Below are 11,278 nucleotides of genomic sequence, written 5' to 3'. Positions count from 1 at the left end.
AAAGTCTTGTTATTCCATCCTATCATCTGTGTTGTTTTACCGGTCAAGGAGAGGACAAATGGGGAAGTGCTGACTTAAAGTGGGAAGGAACAAAAGACCTAGATGAGTGAAGTTAACCACTGATGAGAACAATTCATAGTGACGTCACGTATTTGCTTTCCTGGTTGTGGGGAGTGTACAGTTTACTACGGTGTGTGGGTTGAACAATAACCAGGCCAGTTCAAAAAGCTTTCAGTCTGCCGCAGCAGCAACAGCAACATGGCTTTCAAGAGGAAAAAGAAGGTAGGCACTTAAAATCATTACAGCATCATATAGATAGAATTGTGTTTTTAAGCTAAAACTGTTTTTTTATGTACACAGATGGTGATATTATGTGAGCCAAGTCATCTTCACAAAATGTTTAATTTTCAATTGTTTATTTTACAAAATCAGTAATTACAAGAGAAACAATTTAAACAGGTCAAAAGCATAAAGATAATCATTGGATGAGTGATGAAAGATGTAACATTTCCGTCACTGGTCCTAACTGTTGATCGAGAAGAACACTGGGGAAAAAAAAAAAAACGTTTCATTTAAAAGCTGAGACACTCACTGTCATATATTGTGGCTGTTTAGACTTGTCACAACTTGAACCAAAACAGACATCCTATCAACTAAAGTAACTGATAAAAAAAAGTAAACGTTAACGCTTAACACAAGTGGTACAAAGGAAAGAGTGTGCAGAGTATCCATGAGCTTAATATCAGGAGATGAATTTTATCCGGGTGACTGTCTTAACCCTTTCATAAAATAGAATTACCACCTTGTGCTTGTATGCTATATAACATGCTGTCTTCACTTTAGAGACTAATTTTACAGAGGACTGGCAGAGAGCTTCATCAGTCACCTGAAGCTCAAAATCAGCCAAACCAATGAGATGTTTCTGCAAAAAACCTACAAATTCTAAAATGCGGATATTCACACACATTGTCAACCTGACAGCAAAACAGATCTGTACAAACACCACAGTGTCAAGATGGGCATCCAAGATTAGTGTTGCATACTGATTACTTGACCATCCCAAAAGCATAATCTCCATGGCATAAAAAATGCAAATTTTTCCACAACACACACTGACCTGTCCGTCACTGCACCAGTCTGTATGTGATGTACCTCCCAGCTGTTTCACTGGGTCTGATGATCTTTACAACCTGCAAAACATGCATGTTTCTGAGCTGGACTCTGGTACATATCCACACTGCTGACAGTCCAAAGGCATAAAAATAAAATGATAACATTTTGGGCACTATGTTGATGTTGTGTTTGCATATGGGTTTTGATCCAGTCAAAAGACAGATGGTATTACACATGCAAATAACATCCATGCACGTTCAGAGCCATGTCATAGTGCAAAAACACGATTAGAAGCAATGATTATTTTCATTATTCATTATTGATATAGTACTTATTTTCATGATTAATCAATCAATTGTTCATTTTAGATGTCAAATTGCTTCTTTTCTCTTACCAACAATCTAAAACCCAAAGACTGTTCATTTTCTATGATAAATGATGAAGAAAATAAGCCAACCCTTACATTTTTGCTTGAAAAAAAAAATGACTGAAAAGATCCATTATCAAAATAGTTTGCCACTACTTTTATTTTGATTGACTAACTGTTGCAGCTTGACTGAAGATCAATTTAGCAAATCCAAGATAAAATACACAGCACCATGTGGCCATGTAATAATGGTAATGTTATGCAATAATTATAATTAAAAGGAGTCTTCTATGTGCGTTACCTGTCCTCGTTTCAAGCCAAAGTAACGAGCCACAGGGTCTCCAGCCTGGATCCTCGGCAACTGACTTTCCTTTAATTTACTGTGGTAAAAATGTTAAGGGAGGATAAAAACACTTGAATCTCGTAAAAATACTACAAGCAGCTTGATTGTAGTCTTTAATTAAATCAACTCCTATGTTTTTTAGATTATTTTGGGGGCTTTTTGCCTTTATTCAGATAGGAGAGCTGAAGATATGACAGGAAAGGGGCAGAGAGAGGGGGTGACACGCAGCAAAAGTGCTGCAGGCGGGAATCGAACCAGTAGCTGCTGCAGAGGACTGATAGCCTCAACAAAATCCCAACTGAGCTACAGGGGCATACCATCAACTGCTATTTTAACTTCAAATAATAAATACTCTGAACATGACCAAGATCATTTTTCTGCAGGCAAACCTAAAATAAACATTCTTCAATTCATTACTCCAAGCAGTGCAGTGTGTGTAAGGATACTATCTTGCCAGAAGTTCAGTCACCTCCTCCTTTGTCATAACAATGTGCTCTGGAACAAGCTGAAAGACAAAGATTAAATGTATTAAAAACATAAATGCATTTCCGAGGCACAGTCTAGAGGATGATTTTAAAATATAGTGTCAAAGGGATTTCAACACAGTGGACTTGTCAGGTTGGTGTGTACCTCGTGCTCTGTGATGTTAATAAGCAGCTCCTGCTGTAGAAACTGTTCCAATATGTACTTGGGTGCCATGTCAACTAGAGACTGTAAGGAAATATAATAATCATTAAAAGAGAGCAAAATCAAAAACAAAAAGAAAGTGACATAACAACAGAATAGTCATATTACAATTACAAGGCATGATCAGAAATCACATACATTATATAATAATAACTCACAATAATTCTACAATGTACTTATTTACCTGTTTGGCTGACGGCGTCATGCCCATCTGAACAACAATGATGGCTCGTGTGATGTTCTCCTCCTGCATTCTCTGACAGTACATCTTAATCGTCTTGATTCCCACCTTGGGCTCCTCTGAAAAGTGAAGAAAAAGATTAATTATATGATGATCATACAGCTCTGTGTGTTAAAGGCCCACTTTACACACTATTAAAAATTCTTTGCGGGCCTCATCTTTAGCTCCAGGACACTTTCAATATTTTTTTGTAAAGGAATGTTAGCCACCTGGTATCTAATATTAGTTATGAACCTACCAGGAAAGAAAACAAACATCTGGTCGGTGGGGTCATCGTTGTGTGCCACCAGTACAGTGAGATCTGTGCGTCTAGGGCGACCCTCGCTGGGCTTGTCTCCAAACTGACTCTTGAACTCCTCCAGTGTCTGATCCAACTCGTCCTGTGTCACCAGGTAGCCTCTATCATGGCACAACTGAAGGTGAAAAGTTGAGAGTCAAACCATAATGTGTAAAAAAAAAAAAAAAAAAACTACTTGAAATAATGTCTGAAATAACTGGGGTGGAAGTCCTACTAGGTGCAACCAGAAAGCTATTACTTCTTTGGAAATCCCTGATAGAGGACATAATGATATTCCATAAACTTTTGACCAACTAGTAGCGCTTCCCTAAGGCCACTTGTATAATTCATATATTTTAATTTCAGTTGGATGCTTGATGTTAAGTTCTTCAACTAATTTTATCTGTATTTCATTCTTATGATAGTTAATCATCATCAATGTTTATTTTATTTATTATTATTTCATTTTTAATCTTTTCTTTATCGAGGGATGAGTAGGAAGAGGCCAAGGTGACCTCCTGCAGGATCAAGTGACATCTTTTAAATCACTTCTCAAAAACCATGTTCACAGACTTGCTTATATGTGATGTTATCATTTAAACCATTTTATTATTTTTTTATTCTTTTATTCCTTCTTGCATGATGTCATGTTATTGATGATGATGCCTACTTCATCACTATTTATATTGACTAGAAGACATCATGTGATGTTGTCTCTGCATTCTTATCCCTTTATTTTTATTGATATGTTTTTATTTCTATTTATTCTTACTTACATGTTTTCTTGTTTTCCTGTTGTCTTATTTTCACTATGTTTTAGTGTCTACTTCAAGTTTAGATTTTGTTTTGCTTCTGTTTGGCCTCATTGTTTTGTCTTTGTGTTGCCACATTGCCTCCCAGGTACCCTGCTCTTTTGCTTTGTCTGTCAAAGCACTTTGTAAACTCTGCCAAGTAATAAACTAGACCAGACTAGAACTATCAGGCAGAATTTCATTCTCAGCCTGTGATCCATTTAGTAAACAATTAGAAGACTTTACTTTATAATGTTAAGTCTTTGTTTTGGGTTTATATCCCCCAGTCCTGAAGAATGTCATGAATATCGTTTAACAAAACGAGAGTGAACGTTAATGCTTCCTAAAAGACTCAACCAAAAGTCTCTTGTTCTACAAAGCGTAAATATTCACCGGTGGCACTAACTAAGGCCCAACCGCAATGACAAAATCATCGGTGAGAAACAAATAGCTTGTCACAGTCCACAAACCACCCTGTATTGCCGAGAAATTCATCAACCCCCCCCCGTCTCCAACACAACAGAGCGGAACTGCTGTTCCAGACAGTTTAAGCTACATGCTAAGCTAACAATCTATAAAACAACATTCAAACCAAACGCACCTGCATGATGGTTTTCCGAATCTTCCACAGTCTGTATGTTTCCTCTTCGTCATCCATATCGTCTTAAATGTGACACTTACTCTGAATTCAATCTAAATTTTAAATTTTATCACTTTTGATTCTGTGGACAGCGCGACGCACGTTTCAGGTTTGCCGACGCAGACTGATGACGAAGAATTGCGTGACGCGATTTGATTCAGGCAGTTTTGTCCTGCTTCTCTCATTCGTTATTAGAAGGGAACCACAAACCCGCGAAAGATCTCGCGAGAGTGAACATTTTAGGCCAAAATATGATGTATCACTAACTTTACCCGGGCGTTTTCTATCCGTAATCCTACTCAGATTTTAACTACAGTGGTTCCATATTATTACACTGTACAACGCGCAAACAAACAAAATTTATAAGCCTCGCGAGAGTTTTGCAAATCTTGGGTTCTCTTCTAGGCACGATCGCCTCTCGCCTGCTCTGCTCCTGCACTGCTGTTTCACAACAAACCTAAAGGCGGAGTCAGAAACTACAATGTAACCATTGATTAGAATAAATGCGGCCTCTTCTTTAAGGAAAAATGAGGCCTTTATTTATTATTTTGACATTCGGGGCGGTCGCGAGCAGCGGAGTATTACTGGCGATGGTACTGTACTTTGTTTTGTCCTCAACGGTAACGTACACCGATCCGGTCCTTGGCATGTGTGTAGATGCTCCTGAGATTTCTAATTTGCGTAACAGTGATGAGTGTAACTACTGCTGTTTTCCATTAATAAAATCCCCATATATTAATAATTACGACTTATATTTTAGTGCCTATGCTCTGTCGGCAAAGTTACCGTAATACATTGCACTAAAATACTGACACCAATGCTCCAATGCTTTGCATAACACACATTACACCCCAAGGTTATTCATTTAGTTTATGGACTTTTCTTGTCTGTCAGTCCGTTGGTGCAGGATTATAAACACTACACAGGCAGTTGACTTCAGTATGTGCTTGTACAATACTTATCTGAGGGCGCTGGAGTATGAAAATTTTTTATATGAGTGTAGTTTCTGCAGCAGGACTCCCCCATCTGGTGTCAGCTGATTGTCTTATCATTCTGTGAAACACACGCAGCGTCAGACCGTGTCATTTAAATGTTTTAAATTTTAGCTCAACAACATCCTACTGTATAGGCAATTAAATCTTGCCAATTCAACTTCCAGTGATATGAAAATTATTGAAGTCCTTAAGTAAAAGTAACAACACCACACTATAGAAATATTCCATAGTAAAGTAAAAACCTTGCACAAGTCATCATAACAAAGAAATAAACTATTAGCATAAATTTATTTAAGATATCAAACGTGAAAGTACTCATGAGGTGAAAAGACAGCCCATGAATAATGAATAAAATAGTATAAATATAAAGCATTCTAAAAGTGGAAGTACTGTAGTGGATATTTAGTACATTAAAGTTGTGCATAAGCACAGTAAGCTGCTGGAGTAAAGTTGACAATAGTACATCTAAAAAAAATTCTTTTTTCCCATCTCAAAACATGTCATATGTCATTTTCATTAACGTATATTTTTGGTTATTTTAATGTACATTTTGAATCATGCAGTAAGAATATACACATACACACACACATTTTAGAGTAAGGCCTATAAAATGTCATTTTTCTACTTTAGTTTTTAATGCTGTATTTGTTGTATGTTGTTGAGTGTTTTATAATTTGACAAAGCCAAGCCATGCCACACTCTTCCCACGTAGACTTCTCAGAAAATTGGGAAATAATCTTTTAAAAATCAGATCATTCTATTTCTTTGTCACTCACACTGTTGTGTAATTCTTTGCCTGGTGGTTCCACTGGTATTACCAGTCTGTAATGTAGCAAGACATTACGGAGAATTACTTGCAACACCAGCTCCCTTGTTTTCCCAGATTATGATGATTTGGTAGAATGAACAAATGTTTTGGGCTCAGTCTCTGTGACTTTTATGTCATTGTGAGGTTTAGGAGGTTATGTGTGCTGCAAGTCATTCTGATGTAACTTTTAATTTTTCATTCCGATATTAAGCCCATTACACAATGAGTTCATGTATTTCTACAGACTGGTGCTCTTTGCCCTGTACACATGAAGCTCAATCCCCCCCTGGCCTAAATCTTTGCTTTTATAAGGAGTCAACTTTCTTCATGAGTCTGTGATAATATTGTGGACTGTGGACTGCGGTACACGTGCAGTACTGATTTGGATGTTTAAGTCAGCAGGCAGCACACAGGCACCTATTGGAGAATCGCAGCCAATCAGTTCTGTTAATGATCACCCGCTCTCTTTACATGAGGACAGAGGGCCGTGTGTTCTCTCAGTGAGGACTGTGGTCTGACAGTGAGGGTGTAGCTGAGCTTTCTGTCTTCAGAGGACCTTACTGAAGGGCAGTCATGCGCCTCATAGGGTCCACTGTCCTTTTCTCTGTCCTGCTGCAGGCTGTGGTAAGAAATATATGACATTAGAGACTGAAACACTCGTGTTCAGTACTGGAACTTTCTTTGGGATAATGTCAGATTTTGTTGAACTGAACTGATCATATGTAATAGGAAATTTGGTGTGTTTCTTTATCTTAATTTATTATTATTATTTATTAATATGTATTTCAATATACATTTTTTCTCTACAATATTATACTGTAAAATAGTGATGCTCTTTTAGAATATGATGCATTGCAGTAGATTAAACTGCCTAACAGTATATAAAGTAGGATTGAGCAATATGAAAAAAAAAAAACAGAAATCATATTTTTGACCAAATACCTTAAATAAAATAAATAATTTTGATACATAATCATCAGTAATTTGGATATAATGTATAATGACTAAGTGACTAAATGCAACTTATAGATCAGCTAGAAGAATCTTGTAAATAACAAAAATCACTTTACTGTAACGCAGTCTTTAAAACAAGAAAAATGAAAACACTTATGCAATATTACAATGTGACGATCATCTAAGATGATATCTTGTCTCATATCACAATATCGATATAATATGGATACATTGACCGGACTACCAGAACATGTTTCTTGTTGCAATTTTCATTAAGTAGAATAAAAGAGCATTTTGAGAGTACAACACTTACTTCTTCTTTCTATCTCAACAGTCTGCTCAGACAGAGGACTGGCAGACGGCCACATCTATTTATAACTTCTCAGCAGTTGACATTGATGGCAATCTGGTTTCCCTAGAAAAATACAGGTAAGTCTATTTATGACATATTTGCAACTCAATTCGCTGCAGTGTCCCATTACAAGTCTGCTGTACCATCATTACAACATCATGTGTGTGTCTCCTTGTATTTTCAGGGGGGATGTTGTCATCATCACCAATGTTGCCTCTAAATGAGGTAAAACCCCAGTAAACTACTCTCAGTTTGCCGAGATGCACGCCAAGTACACTGAGAGAGGTTTACGCATCCTGGCCTTCCCTTCTAACCAGTTTGGGAACCAGGTACGTGACACGAGTGTTTTATTAACACAGCATGTAAGAACAGGCCAGAGATTGTGATCTGGATCAAAGCAGTTCAAAAGAATATGAAAAAACTGTGAAGATGAGACAGACGAGTTTACAAAACATGTTACAACCATGATATTTGTGCAGTGTATTAGAGGGAAAGTATATTGTTGTGAGTTAAGCCAGTTTTTTTTTTTTTAATCAGCATTGGTTTAGCAGTTTTCTATTAAACTGTTTGGGGCTTGAATCGTGCTGACTACATAATGTATCAGTGGTTCCCAACCTCTGGCCCGGACTAACTGACATATTTTATGGATATTTCATATATATTCAATGCATAACAACAACAGTACAGAACAAAGTGATTTTGATTAATTTTGTGCAGATTATTTTCCTGAGAATGTTGCATTGGAGAATTTTACTGATATTTTGAGAAACTTTTTATACAATTCTCTGTCTGTATTCCATATTTTAAATTTTTAATTATCATACACATTTAATAGGCTTCTTTTTTTTTTTTTTTAACAAATCAGTGTTTCTTCTCCCTTAAATTTGGTCACTGTTCCATTAGTTCTTTAATTAACAGAGAGTGAAGGCTTTGTTAAGATAGCATGTGTGCAGGTCTTCACCATATTTAGAGATAGATATATATGTACACGTGTATATTTCAAAAAAACAAAAACAAAAAAAAAAATCAGTTTTCTTACACCCCTCAAAATAAAAAAAGGTTTTGGTGACCCCAAGTGGGGGTCGGGGCTCAAGACTTCAGGTTGGGAACCAAAGACTTATATTTTGTCTTTCAACTTGTTCTTCTTCAAAGGAGCCCGGGAATGAGACTCAGATCAAGCAGTTCGCTCAGTCTTACAACGCTCAGTTTGACATTTTCAGTAAGATTGATGTGAACGGGGCCAACGCTCATCCTCTGTGGAAGTGGCTGAAAGAGCAGCCCAACGGGAAAGGCTTCCTGGGAAAGTAAGTCCTGATCAAATGAATTCATCTTCTTATGATACAAAGCGAGATACTATCATGCATATTAATAGTATTATTACCTGATTCAAAAGAGCCACATCATTTAAATCAAGTATTGATCATCATAGTGTTTACACAGCGATTATTTGCTAACATGTTTCGTTTGTTCTCATTCCTGCAGTAACATCAAGTGGAATTTCACTAAGGTAAATATTTTATATAAGTTATTTATTATATATTTAAATATCACCAGAATTGATTGGGCTGAAAATCCATTGTCTATTCCTAAATTCTTGTGCATCGATGCTCTCTTTACTGTTTCTGGCAGTACTGAATAGTTCATAGCTTCAGAGCTTCATTCATAACACTAGCATTCAAATTCAATCTTCAAAAGCTGTGCAGCTTTTTTTTTTTTTTTTTGAGTGTGTGTGTGTCTATTCACTCTGTTTAAACCCAGTATTTCTGAACAGTTGCAGATAAGGATTAGACTTGTCATGTTGTAAAGTCCAAAAGTTACTGAAACAAGATGGACCTAATCATTACCAAACATCACAAACTGTTTGCTCTCCCACTTACTGCACATAAAGGGTGGCAAATCTGCAGTCCAGCAGCAAACCAACACTGAATGAATCACTTTATACAAATGGAGAATTTTGTTTAAGATTGTTTTTATTTATTTATTTTACAGTAATGACATCATTAAATACAAAAACTCAGTAGAAGCTTTAAAGTTGATGTTTGATGGTATAAAATGATTATTGGAAAAAAAGCCTGTAAAATCTTTTAAAAAGTCCTTTATTATAAAAATAAAACCGAAAATAATTCTTCATCAATTTCATCTTCACTGTATTTCATTTATTTTCTTTTTTTGCTCTTTCGTTCTAGTTTCTGATCAACAGAGAAGGTCAGGTGGTGAAGAGATATGGACCCCTGGATGATCCACGTGTATGTATACAAACACCCTTTTTTGCCACATATACCATAGTGTTTATATATTGACTGTTGTACACTTTGTAAAACTGGCCACATTTTGTACAGACCAACATCCAGCTGTTGTATTGTGAATATGTTAAAGGTGGAATATGCAGACTTTGTCCACTGCTGTTTGTAAACACATTGGAAAGATAGTTGGTTGTTGGGTTTCATTGATACATTGTCAAATACAGATGTTTGGGTTGGTGAAGCATCACAAACACAACAAAATGATGTAACATTAGAAAACAGAAAAAGGCAGAGGTCAGAGTCTGCAGAAACAGCCACCACCACACACTTCTAATGGGTCATAAGCAATGACTGAGAGGGATTAATTTTTACATTGTTTTGTTTTGTTTTCTTTAGGAAAATCTTTCATAGTATGCCTTTAAAGCAAATAAGATGAACAGGTTAAAAAATTAAATGGCAAGATTGAGATAGGACACGCTTCTGGAATTGACCTTTAATATAAAATGACATTATCTACAGACCATAATTGGTATTAAAAAAAGTGCAACATTTCTATTACTACAGCTGTAACTGTGCAGAACTGTGTTTGCATTGTTATGAGAACTGATGTCAGCTTCTCCTCTTTGTTTCCTCCCAGGTTGTGGAGAAGGATCTACCCAGATACCTTTAAACACCTAACAGATGATTGATGCCTCACTTAGTGATACTCATCACCCTTCGATCTCTTTCTCTGCCTCTTCCGAGCACCAGTGGATGTAGTTTGGCTCCACCCAGACCAGTGACGGTCTGCTCATAAACCCGCACGGCGGGCAGAGCAAACCTGATGAAAATGGCGTGCAAACCTCCTGGGCATACCAAGCCTGCATCCATTTGGTTCTCTGGAGAGAAGGAGACAGGATCCTCAAATTTAACTCTGATAGTAGATTAATGTGTGGCATTGTTTTCATAATAAAATGTATGAAGATTTTGTTCTAATGATACTTCTGTCTTTGATGTTTATTGTTTGACTATAAACCATTTTTTAAATTATATTAGATCAGATTATATAGATGTGTGTTGATGTTTTGTTCTGAGCTATCAATGCACATAATCATCATTCATTCTGTATAATGAGAATGGTTAAAAGTGACAGGAAATCCATTTCTGCTATACTGAAAAATGCAAGTGTGTGTGTGTGTGTGAACGCTGGTGCTTAAAATGAAACTGTAGCATGTTTTCCTGGGTAGAAAAATGCACGATGTCACACACTTATCATTTGGATATTGGATTCATACGTTGCACAGCAAGTCAATACTTAGATGACAGGCACAGTTATGATTGATAGATATCACATTTACATGAATCTACTTTTAATGAGGTAAATATTGCACACATCTAGTCTTCTAAGTTCCACCATAATAGTGATGGTTGGTTGATTTAGACTATCTCATACAAACTATAATCACATACACATTAAATGACAACTCA

The 11,278-nt window shown here is 36.5% G+C and overlaps 2 protein-coding genes across 4 annotated transcripts; one reads left to right on the top strand and one right to left on the bottom strand.

Moving 5' to 3' along the window:
• Positions 1 to 399: 399 nt before the first annotated feature.
• polr2eb (RNA polymerase II, I and III subunit E, b) lies at positions 400 to 4,555 on the bottom strand. Its single transcript, XM_084722862.1, has 8 exons — positions 4,421 to 4,555; positions 2,990 to 3,164; positions 2,695 to 2,810; positions 2,454 to 2,534; positions 2,270 to 2,328; positions 1,782 to 1,860; positions 1,118 to 1,190; positions 400 to 545 (listed from the first exon to the last, which is right to left on the bottom strand). The coding sequence occupies exons 1-7, from the start codon at positions 4,475 to 4,477 to the stop codon at positions 1,125 to 1,127; spliced, it is 633 nt and encodes a 210-aa protein (XP_084578988.1). The 5' UTR covers positions 4,478 to 4,555; the 3' UTR covers positions 400 to 545; positions 1,118 to 1,124.
• A 349-nt stretch (positions 4,556 to 4,904) lies between these two features.
• gpx4a (glutathione peroxidase 4a) lies at positions 4,905 to 10,791 on the top strand. 3 transcript variants are annotated; one of them, XM_084722865.1, is made up of 7 exons: positions 4,905 to 5,052; positions 7,551 to 7,645; positions 7,753 to 7,897; positions 8,721 to 8,872; positions 9,051 to 9,075; positions 9,755 to 9,814; positions 10,449 to 10,791. In XM_084722865.1, the coding sequence occupies exons 1-7, from the start codon at positions 4,987 to 4,989 to the stop codon at positions 10,479 to 10,481; spliced, it is 576 nt and encodes a 191-aa protein (XP_084578991.1). In that variant the 5' UTR covers positions 4,905 to 4,986; the 3' UTR covers positions 10,482 to 10,791. The 3 variants fall into 3 exon arrangements, with proteins under 3 accessions (XP_084578991.1, XP_084578990.1, XP_084578992.1); XM_084722864.1 differs by having other exon boundaries at positions 4,953 to 5,079; XM_084722866.1 differs by lacking the exon at positions 4,905 to 5,052 and adding an exon at positions 6,656 to 6,886.
• The last annotated feature ends 487 nt before the right edge of the window (positions 10,792 to 11,278 follow it).

Source organism: Lutjanus erythropterus, chromosome 7, assembly GCF_056507025.1.
Source record: "Lutjanus erythropterus isolate fLutEry1 chromosome 7, fLutEry1.hap2, whole genome shotgun sequence".
NCBI lineage: Eukaryota > Metazoa > Chordata > Actinopteri > Lutjaniformes > Lutjanidae > Lutjanus > Lutjanus erythropterus.
This window is presented reverse-complemented; position numbering and strand designations above follow the sequence as displayed.

Coding starts and splice junctions, on each gene's coding strand:
- polr2eb (XM_084722862.1), bottom strand. CDS start 4,477: ATGGATGACGAAGAGGAAACATACAGACTGTGGAAGATTCGGAAAACC. Junction 3,165..4,420: donor TTCGGAAAACCATCATGCAG/GTGCGTTTGGTT, acceptor TTTCACCTTCAG/TTGTGCCATGATAGAGGCTA. Junction 1,861..2,269: donor ACTGAACTTCTGGCAAGATA/GTATCCTTACAC, acceptor TTTTTACCACAG/TAAATTAAAGGAAAGTCAGT.